The sequence below is a fragment of the Onychomys torridus genome, unplaced genomic scaffold, assembly GCF_903995425.1.
Source record: "Onychomys torridus unplaced genomic scaffold, mOncTor1.1, whole genome shotgun sequence".
Classification (NCBI taxonomy): domain Eukaryota; kingdom Metazoa; phylum Chordata; class Mammalia; order Rodentia; family Cricetidae; genus Onychomys; species Onychomys torridus.
In genome coordinates this window covers 1-23,259 of record NW_023411372.1, presented here as the reverse complement: position 1 = coordinate 23,259, position 23,259 = coordinate 1, and the positions used below count along the sequence as shown (strand labels likewise).

Sequence of the window (23,259 nt, the reverse complement as noted above, 5' to 3'; positions counted from 1 at the left end):
TGGGGTGATGATGGTGGTGATGGTGGTGATGTTCATGACTGTGATAACAATCACAATAGTTTCCAGATACTGAGGCCTCACACCAGGTCAAGCTCTTTGAATGGCCTTATCACTGAATCACAAGATGCAGTAGACACAGCCCTCACTGCATTTGCCCTATCTCTACTTACCTGCTTATCAGTGTGTAACAAGCGATTCTGTGGCTTGACGGTACGATTCTCAAAGGGTCTTTGGGTCAGGAGTTCTGAAGTGGCTTAGCTTTGCACTTCACCCACAAGGTTTCCTGTGAGACCACAGCCAAATGTTGGACGAGGCACTGTCACTTGACGATCCACTTCCCAGGTGGTTCAGCTGTGCGGAACCTCAGATCTCCTCCACAGCACTGATTGGGTAGCCTTACAACACGGCTGTGGTCAAATGGTGTAAGAAGTCAAGGAGAACCAGCAAGGCCGCCGTGCCACTCTTGAAGAGTCCCTTAGCATTACTTTCACTGATACTCTTAGTCACACAGTTGCTTCAGCAGGGGAGGGGTTACAGGAGAGAGGGCTGCAGTATCTTCATGGACACTGGGAGCTGAGCACCGTAGTGGCCATCTGGGAGCCCGGCAGCCATCTTGAAGACTGGTGGCCATTATCGCACTGTTGGAATAGCTGTCGATGTGTGATGATAGTTCTTGGGGACAGGCCGGGCGGTGGTGGCACATGCCTTTAATCCCAGCACTCGGGAGGCACAGCCAGGCGGATCTCTGTGAGTTCGAGGCCAGCCTAGTCTCCAAAGTGAGTTCCAGGAAAGGCGCAAAGCTACACAGAGAAACCCTGTCTCAAAAAACAAAAACAAAACAAAACAAAACAAAAAATTCTTGGGGACAGGAGAGATAGTGGGTAAAGTGCTTGTTATGCAAGTGTAAGGACCTGAGTTTGAATCCCCAGGACCCACACAGAAAGCTGGGAATATACCTGTAATCCCCCAGTCCTGGGAGGTGGAGTCAGCCAGCCAGCCTAGGTTCATCAGAGAGACTCTGCTTCAGTAAGGAAACTGGGAGTGATGGAGTAAGACAGTCAGTATCCAACTGCTGTCCACTCGTACACACAGCACACATGCACACACATATAAACAAACATACAACATTTCTGACAACTTTCAATTTCTTGCAAGGCCAGCAGCCCCACATGAATTTGCCATTGTCAGAACATCTTGCATAGTGTTTGTAACTCTATGATTTTCTACACAATCTTTTGAGTCATGTGCCAGCTGTAATAATTTAAAAACTGATTTTAGTAGAAATTGCATTGTCTTTGTGGCTCAGTCTTGGAAATTGCTGAAATAGTCTTCCCTTACTCCAAGGCTCAGGGAACGTCTCAGAAGAGGAGGCGGGAAGAATGTATGAGCTGGGGAGGGGTGCTGTGAAATGGTCTTCTGGACATGACGAAGCCATACCACCCGTAGACTGACTGTGGCTGTGGGTGCCTGCACAAGGTGAAGCCAGTATGGACGGGAGGGTTGATGGCGCTAGGCTCCACTCTCTCTGAGGAGCTATTGATGGTACACAGTTTCTATGGGTGAAGATCATTCTTTGCTGAGAGTGTGGCCACTGGTGGGTTTCCCATGTTCCAGTGAATGCCTCACACCCAGGCAACACATGGGCAGCACAAATTGGGACTTAGTGGGCTGTGAAAAAAAACCAAAAGGGACACAAAAGTTTTGAGGAGATTTGAAGGATAGACAGGGTGGACACAATCACATTTCATTGTATACATGTATGGAAATTCTCAAGAATAAGAAAAATTAATATTAAGAGAAAAATAAGTATGGACAAATGCTGCTTTTACTCTTGGTATTAAAACTATTTGCTTTGGCCAGGTGGCAGTGGCACACACCTTTAATCCCAGCACTCGGGAGGCAGAGCCAGGCGGATCTCTGTGAGTTCAAGGCCAGCCTGGTCTACAGAGCGAGATCCAGGACAGGCACCAAAATGGCACAGAGAAACCTTGTCTCGAAAAACAAAACAAAATCTGCTTTGTTTTTTGTGATCAAGTGTCTCGTGTGTCTGTCTGTCAGTGTGTCATGAGCATGCCTGGTGCCTATGAAGGACATCAGTCCCTTGCAACTGTGCGTCATCATGTGGGTGCTGGTTCTTTACATGAGCAACAAGTGCTCTTATCCAGTGAGCCATCTCTCTAGCCCCAATTCTTGAAGATTTTAAACATGGATACAATGAGATATTATCACACCTCCATCCACCCTCCTTTTCCTCCTATATCCCATCCAATACACTTCCTCCCAACTTCACGCTGTTTTTATAATTCAGTATACTCGGTGAGTGCTGCCCGTGTGTGGGGTATCTACTGGGCTCAGGAAGCCCACCAATGACCATACTGTTAGCAAACAATGATTCTCTCTCGCCAGAATGCCAAGAGCTCCTTAGCAGGGGCGGGGCCTAGGTCATCTAACAGTCTGAGCTGGGGCCAGGCTGGTTTGATGCCGCGGGCACCCACAGTTGCTATCAGTTCCCTAGCGATGACAGTGTCACTTCCAGCAGACAGCATCTCACAGCATTCCTCCCCATCCCCCGTGGTCTTTCCACACCCCAGGGCATTCCCTGGGCCGTGATTGGGATGGGGTTAAATATAGACGCCTCGTGTAGGGCCGAGCACTCAGTCTCTTGTTCTCAGCACAGAGTCCGGTTTTCCTACAAGATGCTCCAGTCTTTGGGTTCTCCACACAATCACTTCTCGTTACTTGCAAACTCTTGGGCAGCCCACATCCTTCCCGAGATAACGAACGAGTCCATCCTTTCTGCCTCTCGGAGTCAATCCTCACCCTCCCTGCCTGATGCAACTGCTGCTAAGCCTCGTCACTGTGCTTGCTCTAGGATTTGGGCAAACATTATCTTATCTTAAAAATGTGTGTATACAATAGTAAATAAATACATCTTTAAAGAAAAAAAATGAAGGCACTTGCCACCAAGCCTGATGACTGATCCCCTGGACCCGTGTGCTGGAAGGAAGGAACCCACTCCTACAAATTGTCCTCTGACCTCCATGTGTGCATTTGCTCACACACACACATATGCAATAAAAACACAACATTTGCTGAAGGCAGGAGGGTTCTATAAGTTCAGTGCTATTTGGGGCTACATAGTGAATTCAAGGCTGGCATAGTTTTTGTTTATTATCATTATCATTGTCATTGTGGGTGTGGCTGTGCATGCATGTGCCACAGTGCATGCACATGCCACGGTGCATGTGTGGAGGTACAACTGTGGATCCGTTCTCTCCTTCCGTCTTTGTGTGGGTTCTGGAGCTCCAGCTCAGATCCTCAGGGTTGTCCAGCAAGTGCCTTCATCTGCTGAACCATGCTGCTGGCTGTAGTTAGGTTTCTCTGCTCCTGCCTGGCCCCATGGTCACACAGCTGCTTATAAAATAACCACTTAGAGGCTTAATATTATTTACAAACTGCCTGGTCTATGGCAGGCCTATTGTTAGCTAGCTTATATCTTAAATTAACCCATTTCTATTAATCTATGTTTTTCCATGTGTTCTGTGGCTCACTGGTCTGCTGGCATGTTGTTCCTTGGTTGGCAGGCTGGCGTCTCTTTTCCTCTGCCTTTCTTCTTCCTGTCTCTCTCCTTGGATTTCCTGCCTGCTCTAACCTGCCCTGCCATAATAAAGAGCAGATTCTTTACTAACCAATGGGAACAACATATATTCACAGCATACGGAAAGACATCCCACAGATCTTCCCCTTTTCTATCTAATCAAAAAGGAAGGTTTTAACTTTATCATAGTAAAATTACATATAACAAAAAGTTATCAAGCAAGAATTACAGTTACAATATCTAGCCTATTTGTATTTGGCAAAATTAAAGAAAATATTTTATCATCTATCCTATATTTGTGAATCTAAGGTTTTATTTTTAATTTATTTTTTATCATAACCTAGGAAAATTATAACTATCTAGTCTTCAACTCCACCAAAGACCTGAGAAGGAACATAATAACACCCGGGGAAAATGGAAAATGCAAGCAAGCAATTTCCATAATTTTGGGGAGAATAGACAGAGACAGCTGGCATCCTGGACAGTTACCTAAAGTTTCTCAGCGTTGTTGGGGCATCCAATTTTGCTACAGACCTCGCATATCTGACAGACCATTTTCAGAGGCAGGAATTTTGGAAGACCCTCTTACCTGTCTTGTCAGAGTTCAGTAGTCGCTTTTCCTGGTGTCTCGCTTTTTGATTAGACAGAAAAGGGGAAGTGCTGTGGGATATCTCTCTGTATGCTGTGAATATGTGTTGCTCTGATTGGTTGATAAATGAAGCTGTATTGGCCAAAGGCAAGGCAGCTTAGAGGCAGGCAGGAAATTAAAGGAGAGAGAAAGGAAGGAGAAAGGCAGAGTCTGGAGAGGCGTCAGCACCACCAGGAGAAGCAAGACGTTAAAGTGTCAGTAAGCCACGGCCATGTGGCAACTTAGATAAATAAAAATGGGTCAAGTTATAAGAGCTAGCTAGCAAGAAGCCTGCCACAGGCCATGCAATTGGTAATTAATATTAAGCCTCTGAATGATTATTTTATAAACGACTGAGGGACTGTGGGGCTGGGTGGGACCCTAGGAATGTGGGACCGCTGGGCTGGGCTGAGTGGAGAACCTTCCGACTACAGCTGGCCCTATTTCATTTTACTTACACTTGTATTTATTTTTACATCTGTATTTCCTGGTTGCCTGTGTGTGTGTGTGTGTGTGTGTGTGTATGTGCACACGTACCATGGTGTGTCACCAGGCTCATTGCTCTTCCCTGTAGTTCCTTTGTCTTAAGAACATCCGAACCTTCCTGTCTACCTGCTGTGAGAAGTTCGGCCTCAAGCGCAGCGAACTCTTTGAGGCCTTTGATCTCTTTGATGTACAGGATTTTGGAAAGGTGAGCTGGATTCCTAGTGCCCAGAGGTTGGACCTCAATTTGTTCCCATTAGTACCTGATGTGTGTGTGTGTGTGTGTGTGTGTGTGTGTGCGCCCACTCGGGGGCTGGTAGTGGAACCAGGTTGGCCTTCCTGTATGCTGCCCGCAGCATGGGCTTGGGATATGTGGGACGAGTTCAGGGATCTGCCCACCCGCTTCCTGTGTGAACTCAGCTGAGCTCTGCCTCTCTGATCCCCAATCACTCCCAAGTAACAAATTATTGCCTTGCCCTGCCTGAGTGCTCATGTGGACCCAAGAGTGGGGAGGCTTTGTTTGTGGTGCAGGGATGCAGGGGAGATGCTGAACAGTGCTCCCCAAAGTCTCAAGGGCTAGCCTGTGTGCTGGGATCCTGGGGGGTAGGATGGAAAGGGGTTTCGAGCAGCTGTGCCCTCACCGCAGGTCATCTACACCCTGTCTGCTCTGTCATGGACGCCCATCGCCCAGAACAAAGGAATCATGTGAGTAGCAGTCAGGGCTGTGGCTCTGGGGCCTGTCTCCAGCCCCCTGTCCCACTGCCTTGCTTATAAGCCTTTCTGTCCTCCAGGCCCTTCCCAACAGACGACACCACCATGGGCGACGAAGATATCTACAGTGGCCTTTCAGACCAGATTGAGTGAGTATTGGGGCCTGATGTGTTCAGGGTTTGTGGGACACAGTGGAGATTGGAGTCTGAGGGGACCTGAATCTTCCTAGAGTCTGAGGGGACCTGGATCTTCCTGAAGTCTGAGGGGACATGGATCTTCTTGAAGTCTAAGGGGACATGGATATGTTCCAGGGCCTGAGGGATGTAGAGCCCATCCTGGGGTCTGAGGGATACGGATCTGTCCCAGGGCCTGAGGGGACATGTATCTGTCCTGGGCTCTGAGGGGGACACATTGAAAGGCCTGGGGCATATTGTGGATTCAGCCTTGATTCTGAATGGATCTGATGGGTCCTTGGCTTGGGGACATGGCTTGAATCTGTCCCCCCAGTGATACTGCGGAGGAAGATGAGGACCTTTATGACTGCGTGGAGAATGAGGAGGCAGAGGGGGATGAGATCTATGAGGACCTCATGCGTTCAGAGACGGTGCCTACGCCGGTGTGTGGGTGTGGGAAAGGCTGGGCAGGTGGGGAGGTGGGGACAGTTGTAGAGCGCTTCACCAGCCTCTGTGGCCCCTGTCCACAGCCCAAGATGACAGAGTATGACAAGCGCTGCTGCTGCCTGCGTGAGATCCAACAGACGGAGGAGAAGTATACAGACACGCTGGGCTCCATCCACCAGGTGCGCTATACCCATGAGTCCCGCCAGGGGGGCCTCCTCCTTCCTGCCCCCTCACAGGGGGTCTTCCTAGGTAGCCCAGGCTGCCCTGAAACTCACAATACTCCTGCCTCAGCTTCCTGAGGGCTGGGATGAGAAGTATGTGCCACTCCCCAACCCCGGCTCCACTGTTAAAAAGCCCAGCTTAATAGATGGATAAAGACACCAAACAACCCACTCAGTCAGTTATTAAATCCAGGGATGGGCAGCCAACGCCACTGTCTAATTATAGAACATGGTGCTGTTCTAGACAGACATACTATATACCTCAGCTGTCACCTTTCAGTTTTCCATTCTCCCAGAACCTCGGGACCCACGGGAACACTTTCTGTGAGAGTTCCACACCATATGGTCATTTTTGTGTCTGGTTCTCTCACCTAGCACAATGTCTATGGGGTCCCTCCACATGTGTCAGAGCCTGTTCATTGCTAGAGTAATATTCTAGCATGTGGAAGGACCATACTTGGTCTGTCGCCTGCTGGTTGGACTTTGATGGTGTCCACTTTGGGGTGATTGGTGATAACTCTGCCTTGGAACAGTTGGAGGCAATTTTTGTATGGACATTCCCTTCCTTTTGATTCTTCTTTATTTTTTTAAAATTAAATTTATTCATTTTATCACTATGTAGCTGGCCTAGAAGCACTGGGATGACAGGCACGTGTCACCATGCCTAGGCTTCCATTTCTTTCGTCTCTCTGTCTCTGTTTATCTGTCTTTCTTCTGTTTTTCTTGCTCGCCCTCCCCTCTCCCGTTTGTGTGTGTCTCAATCTCTAATTCTCTGCCTGTCTCCAGTTCTGTTTCTGCCCATCTCTATGTTTCTGTTGCTCTTGAACTGTTCCCCCCTCTCTGTGTGTCCGTGTTTCCGTGTGTGTGTGTGTGTGTGTGTGTGTGTGTGTGTGTGTGTGTGTGTGTCCCCCGTGTGTGTCCGTTGCTATCACTATGCAGGTGCCTGTGTCTTTCTGTACTATCTCTGTTTCTGACTCCATCTCTTTCTGTCTGTCAGTCTGTCTGTCTCTTCCTTGCCGTGTCTGCCTGTGCTCTTGCTGTTCTCTCTGTGTCTGTTTCTAGCTGTTTGTGTGTCCCCTGCCTCATCTTCTTTTTTTGTCCCTCTGGGCGGGCTGGATGGAGGATCCTCTTCATCTTATTCTCTCTCCCCTCTCCTCAGCACTTCATGAAGCCCTTACAGAGATTCCTCAAGCCTCAAGACATAGAGACCATCTTCGTCAACATCGAGGTGAGCCGGCGGGCCCCCAGACCTCTTTGCCTCTTTCCACGGAGATAATCTCCGAGCCTCACTCACCCTGGAACACGTGTGCAGCTCTTTCCTGTCCTGCTGCTCTGTGTCTGTGCCCGGGCTCCAGCCCTGTCTTGCCTTCCTTTTCCCTTGGGGTAGGAGCTGCTCTCCGTGCACACCCACTTCCTGAAGGAGCTGAAGGATGCCCTGGCTGCCCCAGGAGCAACCATGCTGTACCAGGTCTTCATCAAGTATAAGGAGAGGTGAGACATGGCTGACCAGACCCTGGAGATCACAGCCATGCCAGAGCATGAGAGACATTAGAGAACACTGGGCAGGGTTCATCACTGAATGGGGGATGAAGGCTGAGTGAATCCAGGACTTGGGGGATTCCAGGTGGAACCTCTACCCCTGACCACGCCCCCAGCCCCTCACTGGGGATTCTAGGCGGGGCTCCACCCTGACCACGCCCCAGCCCTCACTGTGGGGTTCTAGGCGGGGCTCCACCCCTAGCCACGCCCCCAGCCCCTCACTGGGGATTCTAGGCGGGGCTCTACCCTGACCACGCCCCAGCCCCTCACTGTGGGGTTCTAGGCGGGGCTCCACCCTGACCACGCCCCAGCCCCTCACTGGGGATTCTAGGCAGGGCTCCACCCTGACCACGCCCCAGCCCCTCACTGGGGATTCTAGGTGGGGCTCCACCATGACCACGCCCCCAGCCCCTCACTGGTGATTCTAGGCGGGGCTCCACCCTGACCACGCCCCAGCCCTCACTGTGGGGTTCTAGGCGGGGCTCCACCCCTAGCCACGCCCCCAGCCCCTCACTGGGGATTCTAGGCGGGGCTCTACCCTGACCACGCCCCAGCCCCTCACTGTGGGGTTCTAGGCGGGGCTCCACCCCTAGCCACGCCCCCAGCTGGCTTTCCAGGTCTTCTTTAATTTTTACTTCTGCTGTGTGTCACTGGGAAGCTTCTGCTTCCTCATCTATGAATCGTCCTGTCAGGGTTACAATAAGGATCGACTAAACCATTGTATAAGGTACTTAGATCAGGTGCTGGTACACAGTTGGTGCTCAATAATTGTGAAGTCAACAACCGTTGGGCACAGACTGTATGCAACAGTCTGGTAAGAGCCTCAGCTGCACTCTACCGTCTACTGTTAAAGTAACCCTCCGGGAGTTATTGCTGCCGGGCCTGTGCTACAGATGGGGAAACTGTGGCTCAGGGTTATGTGTTTGGGATGAATGAGGCCAGAATGGGTGCTTAGGTATCTCTGACCTCATAATCACTCTTCTGCGGTGTCCCACCTGGCCCACAGGTTCCTTGTTTATGGCCGTTACTGCAGTCAGGTGGAGTCGGCCAGCAAGCGCTTGGATCAAGTGGCCACAGCGAGGGAGGATGTGCAGATGAAGCTGGAGGTGGGGCTGTGCCGCCCTGGAGGGATTCCCCCCTTTGCTTTATGGGTCTTGGGGAGCACGGGACAGATGGAGTTGGGTCCACTTGGCAATTTACAATCTTTTGAGCATGAGGTGTGCACATGCATATGTGTCTGTCCATCCATGCACATGTGTGTGCCTGCTTGTGGATGTCAGAGGACAGCCTTGGGTCTCACCACCTACCTTGATTTTTGAGACAGGGTCTCTCACTGCTCTTGAACTCACCTAGTGGGCTAGGCTGGCCAGGGAGCCCAAGGGACCTGTGTATCTCTACTTTCCCAAAGCTGGAATTACAAGTGTTCACCACCATGCCTGATTTTGTGTGTGTGTATGTGTGTATGTGTGTATGTGTGTGTGTGTATGTGCATGTGTATATTTGGAAGCCAGAGGTTGGTGTCCTCCATTATAGCTCCTCATCTTATATTTTGAGACACGGTCTCTCCCTGAGCCCATAGCTCATTGATTGGCTAGACTTGCTGGTCAGACAGTTCATATCTATCTGTATCTGTCCTCTGCTAACTCCTGCCCCCAGTGCTAGAGTTAGACATATGTGATCATGCCTGGCTGCTCACATGGGTGTTAGGCTTTCAAACTCTTTATAATTGCATGACAAGCATTTTTTCCAACTGAGTCATCTCCCCAGACCCTAGCTGGGGTCATTGAGGGGAGAGGCTTCCAGAGGCCATGCGGAGAAAATGGATCAGGGAAGATATGGCCCACAACTCTGAGCCCATACCCTAGCAGAGCCTTGACCTTGGGATGACCTGCCTTGATCCTGAACCCAGGTCTCACCTCACACTGAACCCTGGTTTTGGGATGATGCCCCAACTTTACCCCAAGACCCTGATCCTGGGAAGGCCCTGATGCCAAGGCTGAGCCTTCATCTGAATTGGATCCCAGTGTGGCCCATGGGTCTCTCTCCCTCTCCCACTGGCTAAATCCAACGCTGTCCCCTCCACCCCCCCCTCCCGAGGCTCCCTCTCCTCCCCACATAGGAAGCCTGTTAGCCCACAACATCCCCATCCTTATTTCCTTGCTGGGAGATGTTGTGCTTTGGGTGGGCTGTGTGGTGAAAGGCATGGGAATAGAAGGCTATTCAAATATATGTCTGTTCAAAGTGTGTGTGTGTGTGTGTGTGTGTGTGTGTGTGTGTGTGTATGCACACATCTTCATGTAGTGGCCCAAAGTCAACACTGGGTATATACCCCTATCACATTCCACCTTTCAATTTTGTTTTTGTTGTTTATGTGGTGTGAGTTTTGCCTGCAAGTATGACCATGTGCACCACTTGCTGGCTGTGCCTGTGGATGCTGGAAGGTGGCATCCCATCTCTTGGAACTGGAGTTACAGATGGTTGTGAGTCTCCATGTGGATGCCGAGAATCCAGCCCGGGTCCTGTGCAAGAGCAGCCAGTGCCTTTGACCTCCGGGCGTCTCTGCAGCCCCTCTTTTACGTCTATATCTTATTTATGTATTTGCTCTCTCGGTGTGCACATGCCACAGTGTGTCTGTGGAGGTACCAGGGATCAGACTCAGATTGTCAGGTTTGTTGGCAAGCCTCTTTACCTGCTGAGCCATCCCACCAGCCCCGGCACCTTGTTTTTCAGACAGGGTCTCTCACTGGGACCTGAGGCTTGCTCTTTTGGTTAGGCTGGCTGGCGCCGAGCTCATAGCTGCCTGCACCAACACGCCCGGTTTATTTTATCTTCAGTTTTTATTTGTTTCAACTGTGGGTTCTGAGGATGGAAGTCAGTTCCTTGTGTGGCAAGCACTTTACAGACTGAACCATCTGTTGTCTGTCTGTCCTCCCCTGCCTCTCCTCCTCCTCCCCTTCCTTTGCCTCCCTCTCTCCCTCCTTCCTGCGTCCATCTGGTTCCCATGATGCTCCTGTGTTCTGCCCTGCCAGGAATGTTCTCAAAGAGCCAACAACGGCCGATTCACCCTGCGGGATTTACTGATGGTGCCCATGCAGCGGGTGCTGAAATACCACCTCCTCCTCCAGGTGCCGGCACAAGGCGGGCCCCCGGGCTGTGGCTGGGTGCTGCTCTAGTCTCCTTTGTCTTCTTGAGATGAAAATGCTCAGACAAAAGCAACCATAAGGGAGGAAGCGCTTAGTCAGCTCACTTCCGAGTCAGTCCACCATATTGGAAAGTCGAGGCAGGAAGTCGAAGTGCCTAACCACGCCCCCCATCAAGCGCAGAGCCCGCAGGACGCAGGTCCAGGAACCAGACCCGGGCAGTGGTGCCGCTCACAAGGGACAGGTCTTCCCACTTCTGTGAACACAATTAAGACAATCCCCACAGCCTCACACACAGGCCAACCCCATCTAGACCGCACTGAGACTCTCAGGAGATTCTCGACTGTCAACATGACCTTTAAAACGATTCATTACAGCATCCTAAGCTGTGCCTAGAAAATAGGGAAGAGCTGGCTTCCTGGGGTTGGATGCATCAGCTTTTGGGTCATGCCCCAGAGCCTCTAGGAGGACCTGGTGGGTCGGCATCAGTTGGAAGTCTTTCTGGGGGATAGGGACAGGCCCAAGTGACACCTGACTCCTTGGTCCACACAGGAGCTAGTGAAACACACGCAGGATGCCACGGAAAAGGAGAACCTGCGGTTGGCTTTGGATGCCATGAGGGTGAGAGAGTGGGTGCTGCTGGTTGGGTACCCAAGCTGGCAGCAACCTGCCTCCTGGTGGGGGCTGATCCTCTACTGCCCACGGAAGGGGTCCGGCCAGGGCATAGGCAAGGAAGCCTGTCTTACCGTTTCCTGCCCACAGGACCTGGCACAGTGTGTGAATGAGGTCAAGAGGGACAACGAGACCCTGCGGCAGATCACGAACTTCCAGCTGTCCATCGAGAACCTGGTGAGGGGTGAAGTCCAGTGGGCCAAGGGTGTGGACCCACGGGCAAGGTGCTGATCCCCTTCTGGAGATCCACGGTTAAACTCCACTCTGCCTACTGTGTAGGACCAGTCTCTGGCCAACTATGGCCGGCCTAAGATTGACGGTGAGCTCAAGATTGCCTCAGTGGAACGTCGGTCCAAGACGGACAGGTGGGTGGAGCCAACTCCAACCAAGGGAGGAGCAGAGGGTGTGGGCGGGGCCAGTGCTTTGGTGGAAGGGGGACCAGAGTCAATTTGAGTATGGGGGTGAGGCTTGGGCAGTAAGTGGGCCCTGATTTCTAGATAGCTGGGCAGGGTCAGCATAGATTTGAGATGAACCTGTGTAGGGTCAGGGTCTCTTATTTGTGAGAGAGGGTCTCACCGGGTAGCCTTGGCTGGCCTTGAATTCACAGAGATCCATCTACCTGCCTTTGCTTCCCGAGTGCTGGAATTAAAGTCAAGAGACACCATGCCCATATGAGGCCAGGTATTTAGACAGGCAAGTAGGCAGAATCAACATGGATCTGGGGTGCAGTCTGGCTAGGGGGCGTGGCTAGACAGCTAGATAGATGAGTGGAGCCAAGATATACCTGAAGGATTCTTGGTGGGGCCAGCTTCCCGAACAGACGTGTGGGCGAAGTCCCTAAATTTGGAGAGGAGCCTGGGTCAAATAGGGGATGGGGCCTGATTGATAGATGGAAAGGTTGGTGGAATCACCTGAACTGTCACGTGGAGTCTTGATGGATGTGTGGTTGAGTGAAGTCCGACAGGGCTGTGCCAACTTGGATCACGTGGGTGAGGTTAGCATGCACCATTGAGCTTGACTGAGTTGGTCAAGGTCAGGGTGAGAATCTACCTTGCAGGAGGGGAGAGGCCTGGGATACGGGGGTGGGGTGGGGGGGTGGAGAAATTGGAAGGGTGAGGGGTCAGACCTGGGTCCCTGACCTGGAGGCTTGCAGGTATGCCTTCCTGCTGGACAAAGCGCTGCTTATCTGTAAGCGCCGTGGGGACTCCTATGACCTCAAGGCTTCGGTGAACCTGCACAGCTTCCAAGTTCGGGATGACTCCTCTGGGGAGCGAGACAACAAGAAGGTGGGTTCTGTTAGCAGGACTGGTGCTCAGGCAGCTTGGCCTTGGGGTTGCCTGCATGTGGTAAAAATTCTATTTTGTGTGTAAGTTGGAGTCCAGAGGTAAGGTCAGGTGTCTGTCATTCCTCAGGGGACACCCAACACCTTGTTTTGTTTTGTTTTTTCTTCATTGAACCTGGACTTGCTCCTTAGGCTAGGCTGTCTAGCTGATCAGGGTGACCCAGAGAGTCACCCATCTCTGCTTCCCCAGCTCTGGGATTACAAGCATAAGACATCACTCTTGATACACACACACACACACACACACACACACACACACACACACAGGTTTTTTTTTTTTTTTTTTTGAGACAGGGTTTCTCTGCTAACAGCTTTGGCTGTCCTGGAACTCCTTTTGTAGACCAGGCTGTCCTCAAATTCACAGAGATCTGCCTGACTCTGCCTCCAGAGTTCTGGGACCAAAAGTGTATGCCATCACCATCTGGCCACTCCTGATATTTTTAATGTAGGTTCTGGGGTTCGAACTCAGGTCCCCAAGCCCAATGCTGAACCCTTATACATCTGCATCATTCATGAGGGTGCTAGCACAGACATGGTGGTGGACTTGGCGGTGCAGATTTGTAATCTGAGCTACTTGGGAGTCTGAGGCTGGAGGACCTCAAGTCCAAGGCCTGCCTGGTTTACAGAGTGAGTTCAGAGCAATTTAGTGAGAACCTATCTCAAAAAGTTAAAAAAGGAGTTTTCGGATGAGCTTAGTGGTTGAGTGATTGTGGGAGGCCCTGGGCTCAGTTTCTGTACTGCGAAAACAAGAGCAACTACAAACTAGAAACACAGACCTCAAGGGACAAAACAACAAACAAACAAAAAAGCAAAAACCCAGGCATTGTCCCCTCTGCCATCGAACTTACATCATAGGCACTAAAGATGGAAAGGTAAGGGATTCTACAAAGAAAGTAACACAGGATCCCTGACAGTGATGGGCGAGGGAGAGGGGAGGTGGGCTGTTTACAAGATTCCATTGGTCAGAGTGTGGACATGATGTCTGAGTTGTATACCAGGCTTTTTCTTTTGTGCCACCATCCAGCTTCCAAATCACGATGCAGAGACTTGTTATTAGTCTTGAATGCTCGGCTCTAGCTCAGCTTGTTTCTGGCTAGCTCTTTTAAGTTAACCTGTTTCTCTTTATCTGCTTTTTGCCTCAGGGCTTTTTGCCTTTTCTTACTTTCTTGTTGTCTCTATATCTGGCTGGTTGATGGCTGCCTGGCTTCTGGTGCTGAGTGTCTCTCTCATTCTCTTCTCTTTTCTCTAGTTCCTCTTGAGTCTAGACTTTTTCTCCTATTTATTCTCTCTCCCTGCTGGCCCCACCTATCCTTTCTCTGCTTAGCTATTGGCCATTCAGCTCTTTATTAGGCCAGTCAGGTGCCTTAGGCCAGCAAGGCGAAACAGATGCAACACATCTTTACAGAATTAAACACACATCCTTACATCGTTAAACAAATGCAGCATAAACAAAAGTAACACACCTTTACATAGTTCAAGTAACATTCCACAACAGAGTTGAAATCTTCCTCTTTGAGCAGCTCTCTCTTCCTTTCTCCTGTCTCCTTCCTCTTCTCTTCCCTCTACCCCTTGGAGAATAAACACATACAAAATGGCTTGCTGTGCAGAAGGCTGTGCATGGCTTTTGGGCTTGCGGATGTGTGTTTGGATGGTCTAGATGGCCCCGTGCGAACACATCCATGCGCATATCCAGCAGCAGGAGTGGTTTGCTACCCTGAGGGATGAGGGGAAGGTGGGATGTGGTCCTGCCTTCTGCAGGGGGTTCAATCTGAGATCCATTTCTCCACATACAGTGGAGCCACATGTTCCTTCTCATTGAGGATCAAGGTGCCCAGGGCTATGAGCTGTTCTTCAAGACTCGGGAGCTGAAGAAGAAGTGGATGGAACAGTTTGAAATGGCCATGTGAGTCCCTTCTCCTGTTGCGTGGTTCACTCTCCACACCAAACCAAACCAAACCAAACCAAACCAAACCAAACCAAACCAAACAAACCCCAGCAACAATAAAGTAAAAACAAACAAACAAAAAACCTCCAAAAGATAAAAATTAAAAAACCTGAAACAGCAGTAACAACAAACTAAACGCAGAAGGACAAAAATAAAAAACAAAGACCTTCTCATGGTCTTTCTCCTCCACCTCTCCGTTCTTTCTCTACTTTTTCCTCTCCCTCCTCCTGTTCTTCCTCCTGTACACACTCCCTTCCCACTTTTCCCTCTGTTTCTCTCTTTTCGCCTCCTTCTTTTCCTCTGCCGTCCCCTCCTCTTCATTCTTCTGAGGTGAAAGTTGTATAACAAAATACCAAACATCTTAGAGCTACACTTCCATGGCACTTAGCACATCAGAGATGTGTAATTATCACCTCTTAGCTCAGAACCCTGCCGTCACCTCAAAGGAGACCCTGTACCCTATAAACCATTACTCTTCCTCCTTGTAGCCTTATGGTACCTGCCCACCTGCTTCCTCTCTCTTAATACTCACAGCACCTGACTCACAGTAGCTGAAGGTGGATGCAACTCAACCATCCATGCATGGATACTGCAATACCTTTATTCTGTAGAATGCTCTTCGTCCATGTGTGGGATGACATATTGGTTCTTTGCTTTCCAATTCTCTCTCCAGCTCCAACATTTACCCAGAGAATGCCACAGCTAATGGGCATGACTTTCAGATGTTCTCCTTTGAGGAGACCACTTCCTGCAAGGCTTGCCAGATGTTACTCAGGTGTGTATGCGGGAGATCCTGAGCCTTGGGCTTTCTCAGACTTTCCTCTGTAGAGAGATCCTTCACTGGTCCCCTGCTTGAGAGAAGGGAAGCCCGATCATGATCCATTACTCCTCCTCCACCTGTCTTCCTTCTCCTCTTCTCCCTTCTCCTTCTTTCGGATAGTGTCTCCCTTAGTAGCCCAGGCTAGACTTGACATGCTTTATCCTTCCAATGCTGGGATGACAGATGTCCATCACCACACTTGGCCTTTGCTTTCTTCCAAAGGACATGTGTTGATGGTTAGGATACCAGTAACACTCCATGACTCTCCTTTATCTCTCCTGCATTCCAGAGGCACATTCTACCAGGGATATCGCTGTCATAGGTGCAGGGCACCTGCACACAAGGAGTGTCTGGGGAGAGTGCCTCCATGTGGCCGCCATGGGCAAGGTATTTCTCGGCCAATGTGAGGGAGGTAGGGCTTGCTTCTCTGTGGGGGAATTTTCTTTCTGAACTATGCACTTTTCCCTTCCATAGATTTCTCAGGAACTATGAAGAAGGTAAGATCCAGTTTCATTCTGTACTTGGGAAATCACAGAGGCTCAAGAGAGAGGAACCAGGAGACCCTAGAAATGGGCATCACCATCCTTGGCTGCGCAAGGACAGTGAAGAGCTAAGGAATCACCTGGCTGGGAATAGGTGCTTACTTTCTTCATCTCTCCCTCTAGGACAAGCTACATCGAAGGGCCCAGGAAAAGAAAAGGAACGAACTGGGTGAGTGTGCAGGGTCCTGTGAGGGAGGCAACTGGATGCTATTCTAGGAGGGGTAGAAGGCTCCACCCTGACCACGCCCCCAGCCCCTCATTGGGGATTCTAGGCGGGGCTCCACCCTGACTACACCCCCAGCCCCTCACTGGGGAATTCTAGGCAGGGCTCCACCCTGACTACGCCCCCAGCCCCTCATTGGGGATTCTAGGCGGGGCTCCACCCTGACCACGCCCCCAACTCCTCACTGGGGGGGGTTAGGTGGGGACTCTACTTCTAGGCAGCTGTAAATGCATTGCCTAGTGTGTAAGCTGCAGTAGGATTGCTGGGATCCAGAAGATACACTTCAGTAGATGCTGCTCAGCTTGAGTTCTAGTTTCTCCACATTCTCACCACCACTCAGTACTATCAGTCTTTTTCATCTTAGACACAACTTTGAGTGTTCTGTTAGCCATGTTGTTCTGTCTCCTTCCACCTCCAGGTCTGCCTAAGATGGAAGTGTTTCAGGAGTACTATGGGATCCCTCCCCCACCTGGAGCCTTTGGAGTATTTTTGCGGCTCAACCTTGGGGACATTGTGGAGCTCACTAAGGCAGAGGCTGAACACAACTGGTGGGAGGTATGGACTGTGTAGGAGCAAGGCATGAGTATGACGTTATAAGTACAGGTGACATGGCGGGGTCAGGGCCCAGCCTCATGAGGCTCTTGAGGTGCTTCCTGAGGAGTACAAGTGTAGATGAGGTCATGGTTATGGGTGCAGTGGGGGAGTGGGGCCAAAGTCTCATGAGTTTCTCGAGTGGGTCCCGTGGGATGGGTATATGAGTGGAGATATCCAGGGATGACCACTTTCCTAGGAGCCTGGTACTCCTTGACAGCTCCAAAGGCCATCACAATATCTTTAATTCTATGGATTAGATTTTTTAATCTTGTGGTGCTGGGGTGGATCTCAGGGACTCAAGGGTGCTAAGCAACTCTATCTGCTGAGCCATACCCTAGCCCCTCACTGGGGGGGTTTAGGTGAGGGCTCTACCTCTGAAACATGTCCCTGATTCCTCATGGTGAGTGAGAGATGACTAAACATAGTATCCATTGAGAGGAGAAATGGATGTATGCATATAGGTAAGTGCATAGTCTGTCTCTGTCTCTGTCTCTGTCTCTCTCTCTCTCACACACACATACACATACACATGAATGGATACCTATAAATTCTGCTCATGCTTTTGTCTCCTGCATTTTTAGGGAAGAAATACTGCTACTAATGATGTCGGCTGGTTCCCCTGTAGCAGAGTGCGTCCCTACGTCCACGTGAGTGCTTCAATTCGGGGTTGTGAGGGTTAAGGGTTCAGATAGAGGCCTGGCGGACAAAACCAACCAGGGAGGTCACCTTGAGAATCCCTCATGCATCATCTATGTATCCATCTGTCATGCCCCTTCCCATCTGTCCATCATGGCAGGTCACACCTTGCCAGATGTGTCTACTCCAGATGTGTCTACTTGCCAGGCTTTGTCTACTCCACTGAGCCACCTTGGAGTCAACATATGATTGTTGATTGTGGGAGCTTCTTGCTTTTTCTATTAAATATCTTGCGCCGGGTGGTGGTGGTGCACGCCTTTAATCCCAGCACTTGGGAGGCAGAGGCAGGTGGATCTCTGTGAGTTCGAGGCCAGCCTGGTCTACAGAGTGAGTTCCAGGAAAGGCTCAAAGCTACACAGAGAAACCCTGTCTCAAAAAACCAACCAACCAACCAACCAACCAACCAACCAAACAAACAACAACAAAAACCTTAGGGTACTGTATGGGGCAGGCAGAGGCCCAGAAGGTGGGCCAGTCCCTGGCTTCTTTCCTAAGCACTGAGCAGAGTCCTGTGAAGGCACCATGGCCTCCTTCTTCTGAAGGCATCATGACCTCCTTCTTCTGGCCACTCTCCTGATGGACAGAGCTGTCATTTCTTCTCAGTGGTTCCATGTTCATTATTATTTTCCCTTTTTCTTCTAAAAATATAATTTTAAAAAATCAGTTCTTGGAACATTTTGTACATGCATACAATATATTTTCATCATATTCCCCCGCCATTCATGCCCTTAATTCCTCTCAAATCCGCTCTCATTCCTAGAAACTTTGTGTTCTTTTTTATTCTTTTAAAATTAACCCAGAGTTCCATTTGTGCTGCCCATACACTCATGTGTGTGAGGCCATTGCCTGGAGCTTGGCTCATCTACCAGGGGCTGCAGCCTTTGAGTTCAGTAGTTTTGATTCACCTTTAAAAGAGTTCATGTTCCAGTCACTTATTGTGTGTGTGTGTGCGTGTGTGTGTGTGTGTGTGTGTGTGTGTGTGTGTGTGTGTGTGCCTCCCATGGCTTACATGTGAAGGTTGAAGGGCACTCATGGGAGCTGGTTCTCCCTTCTGCTATACAGATTCCTGGGGACTGAACTTGGTGGTCAGACTTGGAGCAAGACCTTTTCTCACTGATGATCTTGCTAGCCCTAAATAACTTCCAGTTAACATCAAAACAACGGCTTCCTAATGATGGTTTTCTGTTTACATCATTATCTTTGTTCACCTTTACCCCTAACTGCCTTCCCTTCCCTCCTCCCCTTCCTCCTCTTCCCTATCTTCTTCCCAAACAGTCCCTCCTTTACTTTCATGCCACATATGTATGCCCTCAGTGTGATCTTAAAATTTCTGTAATGTCAAACTATGTTCAAACTCCGTTCCTTCCTGATTGGGTAATAATGATTAGGCGTCTGAAGGTCTAGGGCATGAATTATATAGTGAGGGGCTGGGGTGGAGCCCCGCTAGAATCCCCAGTGAGGGGCTGGGGCGTGGTCAGGGTGGAGCCCCGGCCTGATCCCCAGTGAGGGGCTGGGGGGCGTGGCAGGGGTGGACCCCGCCTAGATCCCCAGTGAGGGGCCTGGGGGCGTGGTCAGGGCCCCGCCTAGAATCCCAGTGAGGGGCTGGGGGCGTGGTCAGGGTGGAGCCGCCCCCTAGAATCCCCCGTGAGGGCTGGGGGCGTGGTCAGGGTGGAGCCCCGCTAGAATCCCCCAGTGAGGGGGCTAGATGTAACTAGGGTTTAGAGTACTTGCTTTTTATGTACAAGGCCCTGAACATCCCCATCACTCCCAAAAATTCTAAACAATAACACAAATATCCATCATTTAGGTTTGAAAATATAGCTGAGTGGTGGACAGCTTGCCTAGGAAGCACTGTCCCTTTTCTCTATCCATGTGTCCACGCCGCCACCTGCCTACCCATCATTGCTGGAAGGCATGATTCTATGATCTGCGCAAGTCAAGAAAATCCTCCTTCAATATAGTTTTAAGTGGGGAATACTCATTGCATGCAGCCATGGGATTCATGAAGCCATTGTCAGTCATGTGTGCCACGTCGTTTGACTGTTTTTACGCCCCCCCCCCAGTCTAGCTATCCCCTCTTTCCTCCAGGCCTTCTTGTTCCTACTTCCATGTCCTCTGTAGACCTGCCACTTAATGCATCTGTCATAGTGTGTAGACTTTTGTCCACCTCTGGAGGAAGTAAACACCATTCCTGGTGTCCAAGCTTTATGTCTGTTGCTGAGATACAATGCCTGACAGAAAGTGACTTGGGAGAGAAAGGGGTCTATTTCAGCCTATGATTCCAGGGTACAGCCCCATCCTTGCAGGGAAGCCAAGGCAGGAACTTCAAACAGCTGCTCACATCACGTTGACAGTCAAGATCAGAGAGAAGTGACTGTGTGCACTGTCACCTACCCACTTACTTATACTCTGCTTAGTTTATCTTCTTTTATATGGTTCAGGATCCATGCCTGGGGAGTGATCCATCTGCAGTGGGCTGGGCTTCCTACATCAGTTAACATAATTAAGAACATCTCCCACAGGCACATCCATGGGCAGCTTGATCTACACAGTCTCTCCTTGAGACTGTTTTCCCAGGTTGGGTCATGCTGGAAAGGTGGCCAGCACCTTTGGCTTGAGGCTAATATATGTGTGTTATATATAATGTATAGACACGAGGGAAGTCAACTGGGTTCTGGGGTTGTTTTCCCATGAGTGGCCCAGGGCTTGGAACATGGTACCCATGTAGCAGATGCTAGTGGAGTGGATATGAGTGGGTGTCCCTAAAGTCTTCCAGGCAAGGGCTTCTTCTCTAAGTCCGGGTTTTTGTCTGTGTTCCCAGGGTCCTCCTCAGGACTTGTCTGTGCATCTCTGGTGAGTACAATCACGTTTTCTTATTTTAAAGTGGCGTGTGTGTGTGTGTGTGTGTGTGTGTGTGTGTGTGTGCGTGCGTGTGCGTGTGCGTGTGTGTGTGTGTGTGTGTGTGTGTGTGTGTGTGTGTGTGTGAAGGGAAATCAGGCTGAATGTGGAAGCTTTCAGGACAATCAACAATTTATTATTTGGATCCCAAGCACGTCTGAGTTTACCCTGAGCTAAGAGCTGCTGGGGAGGGACAGAGGAAAGGAAGGTGACTCTGGGTAAGTATTAAAGTCACAGTGGCAGTAATGAAGGGGGTGATGTTGATGATGGTGGTGAGCATGGTGATGCTGATGCTGATGATAGTGATGGGGGTTATGGAGATGATGATGGTGGTAATGGTGGTTATGAGGATAGTGTTGTTGGTGATGTTGATGGTGGTGATGAGGATAGTGTTGATGTTGATGGTGGTGATGAGGATAGTGTTGTTGGTGATGTTGATGATGGTGGTGATGATGTTGATGGTGGTGATGATGGTGTTGTTGGTGATGTTGATGGTGGTGATGATGGTGTTGTTGGTGATGTTGATGGTGGTGATGATGGTGTTGTTGGTGATGTTGATGGTGGTGATGATGGTGTTGTTGGTGATGTTGATGGTGGTGGTGATGATGGTGTTGTTGGTGATGTTAATGGTGATGAGGATGGTGTTGTTGGTGATGTTGATGGTGGTGATGAGGATAGTGTTGTTGGTGATGTTGGTGGTGATGATGATGGTGTTGATGATGTTGATGGTGGTGATGAGGATAGTGTTGTTGGTGATGTTGATGGTGGTGATGAGGATAGTGTTGTTGGTGATGTTGATGGTGGTGATGAGGATAGTGTTGCTGGTGATGACGGTGGTGATGAGGATAGTGTTGTTGGTGATGTTGGTGGTGATGATGATGGTGTTGATGATGTTGATGGTGGTGATGAGGATAGTGTTGTTGGTGATGTTGATGGTGGTGATGAGGATAGTGTTGTTGGTGATGTTGATGGTGGTGATGAGGATAGTGTTGTTGGTGATGTTGATGGTGGTGATGAGGATAGTGTTGTTGGTGATGTTGATGGTGGTGATGAGGATAGTGTTGTTGGTGATGTTGATGGTGGTGATGAGGATAGTGTTGTTGGTGATGTTGATGGTGGTGATGAGGATGGTGTTGTTGGTGATGTTGGTGGTGATGAGGATGGTGTTGTTGGTGATGTTGATGGTGGTGATGAGGATAGTGTTGTTGGTGATGTTGGTGGTGATGAGGATGGTGTTGTTGGTGATGTTGATGGTGGTGATGAGGATGGTGTTGTTGGTGATGTTGATGGTGGTGATGAGGATGGTGTTGCTGGTGATGTTGATGGTGGTGATGAGGATGGTGTTGGTGATGTTGATGGTGGTGATGAGGATGGTGTTGTTGGTGATGTTGATGGTGGTGATGAGGATGGTGTTGTTGGTGATGTTGATGGTGGTGATGAGGATGGTGTTGATGATGTTGATGGTGGTGATGAGGATGGTGTTGGTGATGTTGATGGTGGTGATGAGGATAGTGTTGCTGGTGATGATGGTGGTGATGAGGATAGTGTTGCTGGTGATGATGGTGGTGATGAGGATAGTGTTGCTGGTGATGTTAATGGTGATGAGGATGGTGTTGTTGGTGATGTTGATGGTGGTGATGAGGATGGTGTTGTTGGTGATGTTGATGGTGGTGATGATGGTGTTGTTGGTGATGTTGATGGTGGTGATGAGGATGGTGTTGGTGATGTTGATGGTGGTGATGAGGATGGTGTTGGTGATGTTGATGGTGGTGATGAGGATGGTGTTGTTGGTGATGTTGATGGTGGTGATGAGGATGGTGTTGCTGGTGATGTTGATGGTGGTGATGAGGATGGTGGTGTTGGTGATGTTGATGGTGGTGATGAGGATAGTGTTGCTGGTGATGACGGTGGTGATGACTAGGCCAGTAAAAACAGCTCAGAGGATAAGAGTACTTGCTGCTGAGCTGGAGAACCTGAGTTCAGGGAACAAAACAAGCCTCTGTGTCACAGCTGGAGGCGAAGACTGATGCCAAGCTCCACATGCAACACAACAGTAATAAAGGAATTCAAAGGGCATAAGGACATCACATGACAGTGTATTTGTATTTACATTGGTGCTCGGTATGTTTGGGTGCATTCAGAATGGACTGCAGCCTCTAGTTCCAGAACCTTCTTCCCACTCCCCAGTCCTGTTCCTACGGAGGGATTCTCCTGACTAGCCCCAGCACCCACAGATCCGCTCCCTGCCTCTGGACTCTCCTGCTGCGGCCATTCCCCACATGGAGCTCCACGCTGTGCATTCTTTGGTGTCTGGTTCTTACACTGAGCCTGGTATAGGCCACACTGTGGTCACGTATAGGCTTCATTCCTTTTTCAGTTGACTTCATTTTTCGGTTTTTTTAAACATTGCATTAAATACTATTAATCTATTTTTAAGGCTTCCCTTTACTTAAGTGTTTTTTTACACTTATTGTGCATGTGTGTATAGGTGTGTATGCATGTGTGTATGTGTGTGTGTATGTATGTGCATGTGTCCGTGTGTGTGCATGTATGTGTTGGTCAGAGGAAAACTTGTGGGAGCTGGTTC

At 49.8% G+C, this 23,259-nt stretch overlaps 1 protein-coding gene across 1 annotated transcript; it reads left to right on the top strand.

Moving 5' to 3' along the window:
• Positions 1–4,797: 4,797 nt before the first annotated feature.
• On the top strand, positions 4,798–20,631 carry LOC118575122 (proto-oncogene vav-like). The gene is made up of 21 exons (XM_036175792.1): positions 4,798–4,917; positions 5,356–5,414; positions 5,501–5,569; positions 5,928–6,036; positions 6,124–6,219; positions 7,421–7,489; positions 7,649–7,752; positions 8,807–8,906; positions 10,830–10,925; positions 11,493–11,561; positions 11,703–11,789; positions 11,892–11,977; positions 12,766–12,898; positions 14,748–14,857; positions 15,573–15,674; positions 16,009–16,106; positions 16,194–16,216; positions 16,385–16,430; positions 16,903–17,039; positions 17,660–17,725; positions 20,596–20,631. Coding segments are annotated over exons 2-21 (1,638 nt in total). The 5' UTR covers positions 4,798–4,917; positions 5,356–5,412.
• The last annotated feature ends 2,628 nt before the right edge of the window (positions 20,632–23,259 follow it).